The sequence below is a fragment of the Neolamprologus multifasciatus genome, chromosome 7 (assembly GCF_963576455.1).
Source record: "Neolamprologus multifasciatus chromosome 7, fNeoMul1.2, whole genome shotgun sequence".
Classification (NCBI taxonomy): Eukaryota; Metazoa; Chordata; class Actinopteri; order Cichliformes; family Cichlidae; genus Neolamprologus; species Neolamprologus multifasciatus.
Window position 1 is genome coordinate 59,546,047 of NC_140445.1, and position 15,049 is coordinate 59,561,095.

The 15,049-nt window shown below is 42.4% G+C and overlaps 1 protein-coding gene across 2 annotated transcripts in view; it reads left to right on the forward strand.

The window, feature by feature from the left end:
- Positions 1–15,049, forward strand: part of eea1 (early endosome antigen 1) — a 21,274-nt gene continuing 6,225 nt past the window's right edge. The window contains exons 1-29 of one of the 2 annotated variants that reach the window (XM_085168418.1): positions 1–153; positions 3,093–3,170; positions 3,291–3,403; positions 3,495–3,549; positions 3,636–3,701; positions 3,812–3,842; positions 3,917–4,021; positions 4,228–4,349; positions 5,788–5,943; positions 6,591–6,605; positions 6,855–6,971; positions 8,126–8,464; positions 8,785–8,934; positions 9,293–9,412; positions 9,686–9,889; positions 10,063–10,263; positions 10,405–10,518; positions 10,733–10,888; positions 11,001–11,140; positions 11,240–11,570; positions 11,644–11,745; positions 11,833–12,027; positions 12,201–12,383; positions 12,524–12,709; positions 12,784–12,915; positions 13,150–13,335; positions 13,422–13,660; positions 14,663–14,783; positions 14,898–14,996. In XM_085168418.1, the coding sequence (XP_085024544.1) occupies positions 130–153; positions 3,093–3,170; positions 3,291–3,403; positions 3,495–3,549; positions 3,636–3,701; positions 3,812–3,842; positions 3,917–4,021; positions 4,228–4,349; positions 5,788–5,943; positions 6,591–6,605; positions 6,855–6,971; positions 8,126–8,464; positions 8,785–8,934; positions 9,293–9,412; positions 9,686–9,889; positions 10,063–10,263; positions 10,405–10,518; positions 10,733–10,888; positions 11,001–11,140; positions 11,240–11,570; positions 11,644–11,745; positions 11,833–12,027; positions 12,201–12,383; positions 12,524–12,709; positions 12,784–12,915; positions 13,150–13,335; positions 13,422–13,660; positions 14,663–14,783; positions 14,898–14,996 (4,080 nt within the window). In that variant the 5' untranslated portion in view covers positions 1–129. The remainder of the gene's footprint in view (positions 154–3,092; positions 3,171–3,290; positions 3,404–3,494; positions 3,550–3,635; positions 3,702–3,811; positions 3,843–3,916; positions 4,022–4,227; positions 4,350–5,787; positions 5,944–6,590; positions 6,606–6,854; positions 6,972–8,125; positions 8,465–8,784; positions 8,935–9,292; positions 9,413–9,685; positions 9,890–10,062; positions 10,264–10,404; positions 10,519–10,732; positions 10,889–11,000; positions 11,141–11,239; positions 11,571–11,643; positions 11,746–11,832; positions 12,028–12,200; positions 12,384–12,523; positions 12,710–12,783; positions 12,916–13,149; positions 13,336–13,421; positions 13,661–14,662; positions 14,784–14,897; positions 14,997–15,049) is intronic. The other variant, XM_085168419.1, reaches the window with a different exon arrangement.

Genomic DNA, 15,049 nt, shown 5'->3' on the forward strand with positions numbered 1-15,049 from the left:
CTCTCCATGACCCGCCCATCCGTCGCTGCTGTTCCCTGAGTCCGGTCAGGTGTTCGCCGTTCACAGACGTAAACTTGGCATTTTGAAAACTGTCAGGATTTCTTGACGGGACAAAACACAATCGAGGCTATGCTCAGACGGATACTGCAAATGGTAAGCTATCCGGGGGACAAAGCAATCATCGGGATCGATTTTTGTTTAGGCAACTGGAGACGTTTTCCTCAGAAGACACAGGCCTGTCTATGTCTGGTTTCGTGGTGGAGACGAATGTTTTGATACAAAACGTATCGCTGATGGGCGGGTGTACGTTTAGCTAGTGAGAACTGGTAGGCTGAAAAAGTTGCTGCAGGTCGGAGTGAATACATCGAGCGCTCCTTGTGTTGGGCTGACACAGCTAACCATTAAATGCTAACTTGGATAAAACGAGCATGCTAAAGTGGACAGGAATGAAACTAGTCTGTGGATTATAATATACTTAAATTTTATACCTCTTAAGGGTTATTCCATTATGGGAGAGGTTTAAATGCTGATATATTTAGTCATTGACACAGTTTCTATTCGTACTTTCCGTTAGCTAGCTATGTTACAGGAGTAGGTAGGTTAATTCATCGTCTTCTCGTCACATGCTAACAGTGACGTTAGCTACCTACTAGTGTTGGGAAGTGTTGTCATCTGGCTCACCACAACGTAGAAACACGTGTTTTAACCAAGTAAACACCCAAACTGTTCATGCTGGCTGGGTTAATTAAACTGGCTGCTTGTCTTTAAAGTTAATTGTGAGAGTAAAGAGCAGAGGTCAGCGACTTGGCTAGCTTCTTAGAAGACTACATTTACCACAAGGCATCGCTCCTCGCGTTAGTTTGTATACATTAGTTAGATCACGATTTAATAAGAAAAATCTTTACCCATTCCGTTTTTATTTAGGTCGGTCCATTTTTAAAGCACTTAGTAGTGTGTTGTTCTGTGTTTTTACACATTATCTGTAGCCTTGTAATTATTAACAGCGAAGCTGCAAGGACGGGAAACTGTGAAGGCAGAAGAGGTTAAATATACCTGGAGATCGTGAACAGAGAGGTGGAGATAAGTGTCAGGGCTGATTTGGGACAGAAGCATGGCAGGAAGACTGAAAAGTCCTATTATAAGATGGTAATATAAGAAACAGTGGGACTGACAAAAAGGCCAGGTTGAGTGGTTTGGAGACAAAGTTAGAGAGGAAAGGCTGATATAGTTTGGATATGTTGAGTACATGCAGAGGGTTGGTGCAACAGAGGGGGATAGTATGGATAGGGTAAGATGAAGGTAGATGATCCCCTATGGCAAGTCCTAAAGGGAGCAGCCAAAATAGGAAGTAGCAGCTTTGTAACTGTCACCACCTTGTGGCTATTATTATGGGTTAATAGGACTAAAGGGAGACATACTCTGTTTAGTGAAGACAGTTCACATCTCACCCCTTTTTTATATAAGAGAAGTTGCTTTTGAACCACCTCATTTACAGAGTGATTAGACACTCAGGTAATTTTATAGGTTCAAATACTTATCAGGCTACAAGATACTGATTGCAGTTCATTTTATAACTTTGCCATGTCACAGCTGCAACACCACCCTTGACCTTAAAGGGATTTCAACAGGTTTTAACAGTAGTTTAAAAGATGACAAATATTGTATTTCCAGTCCATTTCAAAACAATAATAATCCCACTGGTAATGCAGTTGCTATTAGGCCTGTAGTATAATACAGTTTTTGTATATTTTTTAATGTATATTTATTTTTGAGGCTAGTAATATTACATCACACACACACACACACACACATACACACACACACACACACAATTTGTTGAACTAGGGTCAAAGGTTGCTCCGTAATGCAACCCAACCCTTAAGTGTTTTGTCAGCCTTTAAACAAACTTAGGCCAGTCTTTGCTGAATGCTCAACTTGCACAAACACAAATTTTGACCTCTGTCATTCATGTCACCCGCACCAATAAATCCTTTTTGTGAATGGAAAACATGCGGAACACCTAGCTAATGTGTTTGTTTTTCAGGCCAGTGGGCTAAAGCCTTGCACATTTCATGAAGTCACAGAAAATTTGTAAACACATATGTCAAATAGTTATTAATATGCAATAACACAGGAAAGGCAGATAGTCTAGGTAAATCATTGCTGCTTTTAAAACCGAATCTGTGACTGAAGCATAGCCACACCAGCACCACAGCGTCATACATGTGAAATGCTGGAAGCACTGATAGGGACTGTACAAGGAAAATCAGTCTTGGGGAAATTTAAAAAATATTTCCTAGCCAGATTACAAAGTGTGCTCCTGACATGACACTTAGCATTGAGATCAAATAGTTCCTGCTTGGTTAGTGGATGTTGTTTCTCACAGTCGAGGTCCTTTCTTTTCGTAACTCCAGGCAGCTTTCATGTGTCTCTTGCTAGAAAGGCTTCTTCTTGCCTCTTTATCATGAAGCCCAGGTGTCCGATAGCTTAGTTTGGCCTTAGCAGTTAGGGCTAGAATGACTCTTGGCGTTCTAAAAATCTTCCCTTGAAGAAGTGTCGAAGCTCCAGATCTGTGCCTTAACACAATCCTAGATCCAGGCTCTGTAGGGTGTTTTAGTTCCACATGGTCAGGTTGTGCACTGGTAAACACTGTTACACAGTAAGAAAATTCAGGGTTTGAATCTCCTGATTGGCTGGGACCTTTCTATGTGGAGTTTGCATGTTCCTTCTACACTCAAAAGACATGAATGTTAGCTTGGCTGTGGAAGTGATGAAGATAATTCGCTTAGAAGTGCATAGAAGAACTTACTGAATGAATGTATGGGTAAATGTGACTTTAGGTTCTTTAATATGTCAGCCTTTACATAGACAGATATGTGCCTTTGCCAGAGATTATTAACTACTATAAATATTACAGATGAAGAGAAACATGAGTCATCTCAGTTATATTTTAAATCTTAAAACAAATGGTGTTGTTAATGCTTATAACAATGTGATTTCAATAGATCAGAATGTTATAAGTTATGGACTTTTAATTTTGTCGCGTTGAGGTATTGAGCTTCAACATAAAAGTCTTATTTTCTGTTCACCAGACTCCCGGGAAGGGAGGGTCCCAGAATGCAGAGTCAGAGCAGCCCAGCACCGACCTTAACCACGATCAGACATCTGAGGTAATGTGGATGCACTTTGCTTTTAACTGAGAACTTCTACTTTTGTTTTTTTTTAGTTTTTGCTGTTTTATGTATTTTTAACTGAAGCAGTTTTCAATGATGGCATGCTTCTGTGTGCAGGGCTTCATCTGTCCTCAGTGCATGAAGTCTCACAACTCTGCAGAGGAGCTGTTCAAGCACTATGAGCTGTTCCATGATACCGGAGACCTCCCTGCTCACGTGGCCCCCACTAGGTGAGATTAGCGTTTATGATCAAAGCATAGAGACTGACCTCAGTACGTTTGTGGCAGTGTTTAATTTAGTGTTTGTTTTTTTCTCTTTTAGGGAAGACCTCACAATGCTGCGGCAGGAGGTCCAGGACCTGCACGCTTCTCTCAAGGTATAGCTGCGTTTAAACTGTACCTGTTAGCGAGCGGTGTAAATGATTCTGCAAACTTGATTTATGAGTGTGTTTTTCATGGTTAGGAGGAAAGATGGTTCTCTGGTGAGCTAAAAAAGGAGTTAGACAAAGTCCAAGGACACCTGAAGCAGGTAAATGCTTCAAGATTTAAAAAAAAAAACATGTTTTAATGAAGAGGTGATTTTGTGAATGTAAAACATGATGCTAATGCAGTGTTTCTCTCATTTGCTCACATCCGCAGAACGATGGGCAGATGAGCGCGGATGATTCAGGTAGGGGACCCTTAAAGTGCACGTGTAACTACACAGCAGATCATCAGTCGCTAATATGTCATGCTGTTTTTCAGTACTTGAAAGGAAGCTGAATGAAGCTGAGACAGAGAAGTTCAACATCAAACAGATGAAAGACCTGTTTGAGCAGAAGGCTGCCCAGCTGGCCACAGAGATAGTAGGTTAGTGTTCGGCCGGACAACTGGGAGGCCTGAGTCTGTGGGTCTGCATCATCATTTATTTATTTTTCTTTTACAAAGCCATTTGTTCTTATTCAGAATTTTTTCGTTTTTCAACCCAGCCTCAAGGAATGAGTATTTTCCAGGATAAATCTGATTACATTTTTATTTTTATTTTTTCCCATTTTTTCCATCACTGAATCCAACAGATTTGAAGTCCCGTTACGATGAGGAGAAAAGCCTCAGGGAGGCTGCTGACCAGAGATTAGCCAAGTTGAACGAACAACTGCGGGAAGCGAAGGAGGAGAACGAGCGACTCCAAACAGAGCTGGTACAACAACACGCTCCAAGAATCTTTTGTTATTTATTCTGTTCTCTCGAGTAAATGTTTTCTTTAGAGTTTGACCTCCACAGTGATTTCAGTTTGACTCTGAGCTGTGTTCCTGAAGGATCAACACAGGCCCTGTCCACACATTTGTCAAAGACGTGTTGAGAAAAAAAAAGTTTTATCACCAAAAAAAGTGAATTGGCCTCAGCAATAGTCGCGTGGTTCAAACGTACAATTATGCTCATATTCCTGTGCCGTCTGGCCTGAACAGGTGTTAACTACTCCAACTGGTTTATGGAAGCTTCACCCAAAAATGCAGCTAGATCCTTTTTTTGTGTCTCTACATCATTTCGGTGGATTTTAAATCAATCAATATGTGATATAAGTGAGACTTACAGCTTTAATTTAAAGGGCTTAATGAAAAATTTGCATTACCTGTTTAGAAATGACGGCCATTTTTATTCATATTCCCCCATTTTCATAAGATCAAAACAATTGGAAAATTGATTGATAACCAGCGTCATGGTTCTTTGATTATTCCACGGCAAACTAAGCAAGTAAAGAATCTCGAGTTGATTTCAGGCATTGATCTTAGCTTTGATAGCTTTTCATTCGAACTCTTAATATCAGGTCCATAGTGATTTTGGCGCAAGTGAGGGAGGCTATAATTAGGTTTAAAAACCCAGATAAAAACATTAGAGAGAGAGTAAAACCTTTAAAAGTGACCAAATCAACAATCTGGTACATTCTTAAGAAGAAAAGAAGAAACACACTAGCCAGCTCAAAGTGCCTGAAAGACCACAGAAGATAGCTAAAGCTGATGATCGCAAATTCATTCTTAGTTTAAAAAAACAAACAAAAACTTGGCAACATCTAACCAAGTCAAAACATTCTCGAGGAGGTAGGAGTATCATTGTCACAGTCTACAATCAAGCGATTCCTTCATGAGTGTAAACGCAGAATGTTTACAACAAGGTGCAAACCACTGGTTACGCTCAGGACCAGGAAGACCGGAGTAGACTGCTCTTAAAAAAATCCAAACAAATCTTCGGTCTGGTGAAAACTGAACGATGGAAAGAGAAAAGTTTGGAGGATGCGTGATACAGGTCACGATGTGAAGCAAACATTTGCTCTCAAACATGGTGGGCACAGTCGTATGGCATGTGCATGTATGGCTGCACTTCAGTCACATATTGACAGTTTGATTTAAAATCAGCTATCCACTAATGGAACTAACAGTAGATTTAATCCTAAAACCACTGAACTGTAGACTCTTGGATTTACTGAAGTCAGAACATCGTACTGGTGCTGTTCAAAAGCATTTTAAAGTGTGCACGCCTGGTGAATTTCATATAGCTTTTGTCTTTTGCTGGACTTGTTGTGACCCGGTCCTTTTTTCTTCTTTTTTAAAACATAGTGTTTTTTTGTCTCTGCTCCCTAGCTGCAGCGACCGGGCGTTGAGGATGTCGAGGTTCTGCAGAAGGAGCTGGTCCAGGTGCAAACGCTGATGGACAACATGACCCGTGAGAGGGAGGAAGAGTCAGAGCGCCTCAAAAACCATTATGAGCAACTGCAGGCTAATTACACTACCTCAGAGGTTAGAAAGCCGAAACACCTGTTGCGTTTGACGCTCTCGACTGTCACAGTCACATAAAAGCGATTGTTGTCATTGTCTGTGTAAATATTTGAAAAAGTTTAATTTGACTTACTTTTCACAGTTCACCAAAGACAAGAAACAGTTTTGAAATAAGTTATGAAAAAGTTCAGATGTTCTTTGGGCTTTGTGCCTAATTCAGCCTTTAATTAATGCATGGTGAATAATTCAGCCCTATTTCCTGCATTTTTCTCCCAGAAGGAGAGAACTATTTTTAGAGCTCTATCAGGCAGCCGCGGGCCCTGAACCTCTCCTTCTGCAAATGATCTTAAAGACCTACTCATATTTTTTACACACTGAAAAAAGCCGATTTTGAGAATATTTAGAGGTCTGGGTTTTAATTATATAATAGCTGTCAGATATAGTTGACGAGGAGCGCTGTTAGGAATTTGTCAGCTGTCTCCAACTCGCTGTCGTTTTAGTATATTGAACACATGTTTGTGTGAGATATTCAGATTTTTATTCTCTCAGCTCAGCAACTCTGTGCTGCTGCTTGCTGTTGTTTCGTGACTCACTTTTGTCCCTCTGTCTTTTTCCCTTTCTTCCTTCTGCTTCTCACACACCCCTCCGCAACACTCACAATACTCAAGATTCGTAAACTGGAGGTAAACAAGTTGGCCCCCAAATTTAGTTTCATTTCTTTGGAGCTTCGTTTCGTTTTTGTCTGAGGTTTCTTTACTTTTATTAGTCTGTGAATTTATTTTATTTACTTATTAGCTTTTGTGGAAGTGAAGCCTGTTCATTACTAGTCTGTGTTTTATTTTATGCCAGTCCTTTACAGTGCTGCTTCTGTTTCTTCAATATACATTTGTTTTTGAGAAAGAGTCTAACGTGTCTTTTTTACTGGACTGCAGATGACCATATCCCAACTGAAGGCAGAGCTGGAGAAGGGTCCTCAGGAAGCAGCCGTCTACACGCAACAGATCCACGAGTTGCAGAGCAATTTGAATAACTTGCAGCAGCAAAGTCAGGTAACACACGCTCACCACGCCAGAACCAGCTACAGCTGTTGTAGCTATTCTGGACGAATAAGTGCAGGTGCAAACGTGTCTACCTTTACATCTGTTGCACTGCAACAATGTGTAGGATTTACTTTTTCCCACAGTATCATTACTTAGTCTCAGCAGCTGCTGTAAACCTTCCTCTGTTGCTCAGTATCAGGTCTCATCACAATACCCTGCTGTCACCAACTGTCTTTGACAACCCAGATATGTTGGCAAAACTTGCACGCGGCACTATAATTAAACCAGCGCTGCACTGGAACGCTCTATCACTAGGGGTGAAATGCAGTCACAGGTAACGGCACTGCTGCAACGGGAACTGGGGAAACGTAGCCAGAGATTAAATTCTCAACAGCAGTCCTCCAGCCTTCTGGTAAGAAGGGGATTAGAAGGGGATCCAGCACGTTCCCACTGCCCTGTGCTTCTCCTAACAACAGGACACCCGAGACCTGATACAGATATTTATCTCATGAGAATAAAAAGGGGCAAAAAAAAGGTTGAGCAGATGGTGAGAGATAGGAGGAGGTGAGCGAGAGGAGAAAAGCAAAAACACGGAGAAGGAAGGAAATGCATAAATGCAGAGTGGGGGTCAAAAATCTAACGAGGGTTCTTGGATGTCTGTGAAATCCAGATCCCCTGTCACTCTTCCTAGTTAGCGGCATGCTTCACTATTAACATTATTTTCTTTGTCGCCCTGTTGCCAAGTTTGCAGCCGGAGCAAGTGCTGTGCAGCTCTGTGTTCCTCTAGAAATTGCATACCTCACTTTATTCTTGACTCTTGACAGGCCACTGTTCTTTTCCATTGCTCGTATCACATGAGGTCGTGCGGGGCGGGGTGTGTTCGTGACGTGGTGCAACTCCTATCACGCTAACGGTTTTAATTTAGAAAAGACAAATGGTTCATGTTCCGCTGTGACTTAATTAGCGGCTGTAACATTATCAGTCTTTTTCAATAAGACCCTGCTCACCGCCAAGAAGTAACACAAGGCAGTCATTTTTGCTTGCTATTGTTTTGTCATTCACAAGTTTTGTTCAATTTATGGAAAAACTTCACCACCATAAAGGCCAAATGTCTTGGCATAGATCGCATAACTGACTGATGTTGTCTTCTGTTATACTTGCAGAGCCTGTCTGAAAAGCTTGCACGCAAGGAGAAGGAGTATCAAGATCTGGAGGAGCATCTAGGGGCTGAGAAAGCTTCCAAGAAGGAAGTCCAAGAAAGCCTGAGGGAAAGGGAATTAGAAGTGCAAGAGCTGCAGGCTCGGGCCACAGGGGCTGAGGCGTCCCTGCACAAAGCCCAGATGGAGGTCTCAGAGAGGGCTGAGGAGGTGGCAAAGTTGAAGAGTGAGATTACAGAGCTAGAGGTGAAGCATGCAGAGTTAAAGGTTGAGAGGAAACAGCTGGAACAGCAGCGGGAAGAAAAGGAAAGCCAAGGTGCTCAGCAGCAGACTGAGATCAGTCAGGTGAGTCAGGCAGGCAAAGAAGTCGTTCAGTTTAGATGAACGTTGTTGCAAATTAGTATAAAAAAATACTCTAAATATAATTTACTACTTACATTTCAGTTACACACATAATATCGTGTCAAATATTTTGGCTGGGAGGGTGAAAAAAAACCAGACTTAAACCATAATATTGGTTTAAAGTGCAGCAAAAAACATGAATAAAAAAACAAACACAGTAGAGTTGATTTTCCACATCTAAATATCTGGTATTTCTTGCTCTTGGACTTTGTCATCCTTTGTTATCTACTTTACTCTTTACTGTCATCTCTGCGCTTTTCTAGCTGCATGCCAAACTGTTGGAGGCAGAGAGGCAGCTGGGTGAGGTGCAAGGTCGATTGAAAGAACAGAGGCAGCTGTCGGGGGAGAAACTCAAGGACCGCGAGCAACAAGCAGCCGACCTGCAGCTCAAACTCTCCCGTGCAGAGGAACAGGTGGGCATCTGCTGGAGCTTTAATGATTCTTGCAGGGAAATTGGGAATTGGAAAGAGCGAACATCAGAATATCTGTAGATAGATTTTTGTGCACTGAAAAATAGTCAAATATACTTTTGATTTGTTTATTTGACTAAGATTTAGGAAGGAATCAGTGATGGACAGGACAAAATACCCCCCAAAAAACAAAAGAAAAAAGCCCACACACAAATCTTGATGAAAGAGTTAGAAAGGTGGTGTATAATTTAGAGGATTGGTTAACAAATGGTTAACAAATTTACCTGATGTTAGGTGTATAGGCAAAAAACAGTGTGAAAGCGATAAAATTAGTAATGGTGCTCATTTGTTTTTGCCTCAGTTGAAGGAGAGTGCCAGTAAGAGCACAGACCTGCAGCACCAGCAGGAGAAAGCCAAGCAGCAGCACCAGGAGCTGCAGGCACTGCAGCAAAACACCAACGGCAAACTCCGCGAGGCGCAGGTAAGGCTCCTCTGTAAACTCTCACCTCAGACATTTATTATATCGTCGTAAGCACAAAGCATAAAAAGACAGCTGTGTTTAAGATTTATTAATTTGAGTATTTAACTGAAATCACATTTAATTTCATCATGATGGAATAAGATTATATTTACGGAAAGATTCAGCTCAAGTCAACATTTTTCCATGTATATCACATCACCCCCAATGAGATAAAGGATTTACAGTTTTAAAAAAATGAACAAAATACCAAAAGTCTTGTTTGTCTTGCTTTAGAATGACCTGGAGCAGGTGTTGCGTCAAATCGGAGATAAAGACCAGAAGATACAGAACCTGGAAGCTCTGCTTCAGAAGAGTAAAGACACAGTGAGCCAGCTGGAAGCTGAGAGAGAGGACCTGTGTGCCAAAATCCAGGCCGGGGAAGGAGAGACAGCTGTCCTTAACCAGCTTAAAGAGAAAAACCATGCACTACAAGAACAAGTGGGCACACACACACACACAAACACACACACACACTCTTCTAGATTGCCTCAACTCATGTCCGTTACTGTTGTATAGAAGGAAAAAAAACATAGCATCATATAGAAAGACCAGCATTGAGCTCTTAGTCATTCCCCGAGTTTATAACTTTTTTTCATGTGTGGGATTTAAAGGTAACACAGTTGACAGACAAGCTCAAGAACCAATCAGAGAGCAACAAGCAAGCACAAGATAATCTACACAAGCAGGTCCAGGAGCAGAAGACTCTGCTCCGCTCGGCCCAGGACCGAGCTCATACCCTGGAGACTTCAGTCACTGAACTCACCACCCAGCTCACGGAAAGCAAGGAGAAAGTGGCCCAGTTGGATACTCAGGTAAGCCTCTGATAAACGTGTCTGACTGTAACGTGTCGATATTGATATAGGTGTGTTGCACACGTGCAGCTTAACTGAGCCAAGTACACTATGTTGTGTCTTTAGTTTAAATAGTGAGAATAACAGATTGTTTTTCTGCAGCTGAAGGCAAAGACAGAGCTGTTGCTCTCTGCAGAGGCAGCTAAGGCTGCACAGAAAGCAAACCTCGAGAACAGCCTGGAGTCTGCCCAACATGCACTACAGGACAAGCAGCAGGTTAGCTTCCTCTCTGTACCACTGGTGTTAAAATTTGGCTAAAGCGCCCCACTGCTTCCTTTGTAATGTGTCATATTTCTTTCCTTTGAAGACCGAAACAGTGAAACACAGTTTTCACAGTTTCATTTCACTTTGTGCTTTTTTTTCGTCTGTTCCACCTCTGCTCAACTTTTTATTGCTGCTGTCCTTCACTCTGCCTTGCTGTCCCTTGTAGGAGCTGAATAAGGTTCAGAAGAACCTGGAGGATCATGGCCAAAGGCTCAAAGAGAGACAAGAGCAGTGCACACAACTGGAAAGCAGTCTGAAGGAATGCAAAGACAAGTTACTGGCCTCAGAGCAGCGGATAGAGCAGCTGGAGGGACTCGGCAAGGTCTGCGTTGAGTTCTCGGTTTAAGAGATTTATTTTTGATCTGAATGATGTAACCTAGAAAGTACATCCATGAATTTCTTTTATAAGTTAACGTGGTGCTTTATTCTAATAGAAATTGGAGTCACAGGTAGGGGAGATGCAGGCTGCACGGGATCAGGCGCAGCAGGAACTGCAGCAGCTGCAGAAGGAAAGTTCGGAAGTTAAAAAGAAAGCCAAGGAGCTACAACGCTCGCTGGAGACTGAGAAAGCAGGGTGAGAGATTGTGCTTTTTAGTTTTCAGAGTAACTGTATTTTACTGATTTTTCTGTGTTTGTGTTTTATTGAATAACCACCTCTCTTTCCTCTGCCAAGTGCTACAAGTCTGCAGGAGGAATTAAAGAAAAAGGCAGGTGCCTTGAGTGATGTCCAACAGAAGCTAGCGCAATCCGAGCAGGGGATTGCTACTTTGAAGGCAAACCTGGAAAAGGTGACCCAGGAGGGAAAGTCTCAGCATGCAGAGCTGGATAAAAAAGCTCAGAGTCTGGCAGCAGAGTTACAAAAGGCCCAAGAGGGGAAAAAGGCTCAACAAAGGGAGCTTGCAGCTACTCAGGAGAGTCTCGGAAAGGCTAACAAGGCACTGAAAGAGAGTCAGAGTCAACTGGACACTGAGAGGAAGAACCATAAATCAGCTATAGCGGAGAAGGTAGGTTTGGTTAATCTGCAGAATGTGAGAAATTCTAGGAAACAATTACTCACATGAATCCATCTCTCCCCAGGATAAATCTAATGAAAAAGCAAGACAGGAGCTTCTGAAAAATAATGAGTCCATCACAAAGGCAATGAAGGAATCCAAAGAACAGCTGGAGCAGATGAGAGAGGTAAACGTCTAAAAAGAAAATGCAATATCAAATGTTAGAGACTTTAAAATCCAACACATAAACATCTGTTGTGTCTGAAACTGTCAGACAGAGAAGCAGCTGAAAGTGCAGCTGACCTCATTAGAACAGCAGCACACAAAGACTCAGGAGACACTGAGGGAAAAGGAGAACGAGCTGGAAAAGCTGCGGACGCAACTGAAGATGACCCAGGGATCTTTGGAAGAAGAGATTAAGAAACTGAATGGCCAAGTGACAGAGCTAAAGGAAGCTGGTGTCAAGAAAGTAAGTACTGTCTTTAAACTAAGAAAAGAGACAAGCATTGTACATCTCCTCATTAACATTGTGGTCAGTGTTTCTATACTGATACAAGTCATTCTCAATGAGTTGAGCTTTGTAACAGTGGACAATCCATCACAGTCTGTATATGAATTTGTTTCTTTAACTGTTATCTCCAGGCACAAGAAGAAAATAAGCTGAGGGCACAGGTGTCGGGGCTCGGCCAGGAGCTGACCTCCGAGAAGAGCCGGACAGCAGAGCTGCAGAAGGCCTTGGAGCAAAGCAAGGAAAACATCAGTAAGCTTCAATCGGACGTGTATGGAAAAGACTCCGAGGTTTCTGCCCTCCGTCAGGATCTCAAGGTACATTAATGCAAGCGAGACGAGGCTGTTATAGTGCAGCTTCAGGTGATTCTCAGTCTCAGATTGAAATTTATTAAATTATACTTGCGGATTTTGTAGTGAGTGATTCTAAGTGACTTTCAAACTTCTTCTGTGTGCAGGCGTCAGAGCAGAAACTGAGCGTGGCTCAGGAGGAGCTCGCTGCTAATCAAACCCATCAGTCAGGCTTAGAGTCCCAGATCCAGGACTTGAAATCAGCCCGTAGCTCGCTGGAGCAGGAGCTTGCCAAACGGGACGAGAAGCTCCAACAGAAGGAGCGAACCCTGAAGGAATTGCAGAAGCAAAAGGTCTGGGAAACTATTAACAGCTAAATGTTCACAGTTATCAATTCATTTAATCTAAACCGTGCCAACTGATTCAGGGTCAAGTTAAGGAGGAGCTGGACAAGGAGAAGAGCAATGTGGAGGAGCTGAACAAAGCAAAGAGCGTCCTGGAGAAGAACAACAGCAGGCTGACTTCAGAGTTAAAGACACTAACAGAGAAGAGCAAGAAGGTCAGTCACGCTGCTTAACAAGCAGCAGTGTTTGTCTTAAGATTTAAGATATTAGATATTGATATATCTCATACTGATATTTCTCATGTTGGTGTGTCAGGGATGCAGCAAGGCTGCATTCTAGCCAGCAATTTGACATCATAGCTGTGAAGAGATCACAGATGAGTTATTTCTTCTTTTGTCCCAGAAACTTGACCAATTTGTTTATCGATGCCCATAACTGTGTCTTCTCAGGAGCTCGGCGAATTGCAGGAAGCCAAACAGCTGTTGATCCAGCAGAAACTTGAGCTGCAGGCTCAGGTGGAGGCAGCACAGGGTGCTCTCAAGCAGGAGCAGAAGGAGCACCAGACCACCAAGGACAGCAGGAGTGAGAGGGAGGAGCAGCTCCTAGCCCAAATCAGGGACGCTCAGGATCAGCTGGTAGGCTCCCAAATCCCAAGAAATACAGTATTAGGCGCTTCCCTTCTTATTCCTTTCTCTGACACGGTCAATTCTTCCATCAAAAGGCAGCAGAGAAGAAGAGATGGCAAGAGCAGGTGAAACGTGGGGAGGAGGCAGAAGCTAAGATTGGTTTGCAGGTGACAGCCCTGAATGAAAACGTGGCCACGTTGAAGAGGGAATGGCAGGGCAGCCAGCGGAGAGTCGGCGAACTCGAGAAACAGACGGATGAGCTGAGAGGAGAAATCGCTGTGCTGGAGGCCACCGTGCAGAACAACCAGGACGAGCGACGGGCTCTTTTGGAAAGGTGAATTGATATTACTTCTCTTTGACCTTTGACACTTTGCTTAGTAGAGATGCTATAAACCCTGAAAAGGTATGAAATATCCTTGAGCGCCTTGAAAATTCACTGCTTTTAGAACTATTCACAGTATTTTATTGGTCATATATTCAGTTCCAAGAAAAAAGAAATAATACTGTATATGTTGCCATCAACAGCAAATCAAAAATAAGTGGGAAATTCTCTAAATGGAAAAAAATAATGAACAAAATAAATATCAGCCAGCAGGTGCAGGTCTAACTATATGTCCACTTTCTATAATGTTTTTTTTTTTTTTTAATAAACCGAGAGCTTGTCTTTGTTAAATTGCCTACAGATCAGTTTCAGGGTGAAAATGCAGTTATAACAACAGAAAGATTGTTGAGCTGGACTGAATAAAACTCCACACTATGAAAAGCTGATACGCCTCATTTCCAAGTAAAATTCAGTAGCTGTCAGGAGCCAAACAACCAAGGATGTACAGGCACACTTTCTAAAATGCAGGTTTCATTATGCCCCCAAAAAGATGCAGATAATATTCTAGAAACATAACCATGAAAATAGGCTATTTTAAGAAACAAGTGTAAATAAAAAAACAATCCTTCTCGTGGCGTCACAGCAGATGGTTAATTCGATTTGGTTGGCCTCTGCACTTAAACCATTTCCACTCCCAAGCCACCCACAGGCTGGAGCAGCAGACAGGTAGCAGATCAGCTGCGTGGCTGTGGATGTGACCATCACGAGCTTCACTGATGCCTTACAAATGAAAACGTGTAATGGGGCCCATCAGGAACTGAATGCTAAACTTAGTTTATAGTAGAAAACTTTAAATGATGCTTAAAAGCGTTTTATATTCATGTGATGATGTAGTTATAAAAAACTGTCACACCTCCTAACAAATGAAATCATCTTACCCATTTAGGAAATGCATTTTGAAGCTTAAACCATTAAATAAGATGACGTCACTGGGGCTCTACGGTTGTGTTTCAGGTGCGTGAAGGGTGAAGGTGAGATCGAGAAGCTCCAGGCCAAAGTGGTGGAGCTAAGGAGGAAACTGGATGACACGACGGCTGCCATGCAGGAGCTCGGCAGAGAGAACCAGTCGCTTCAGGTCAGCACCAAAACAGAAATTCTAAAATAATGAGATGATAAAAAAGGAGGCTCTTTACCATAGCGATAAAGTTACACGTTGTCTGATTGTGCCAGCTTCTGTTGATCCCTTTAGATCAAGCAGTCACAGAGTCTGACCAGAAAGTGGGCTGAGGATCACGAAGTGCAGAACTGCATGGCCTGTGGGAAAGGCTTCACCGTCACAGTCAGGAAGGTGGGTATGACTTTTGTTTTTAACCCATAAGAGAGCATGTTTGAGTCGTTCCT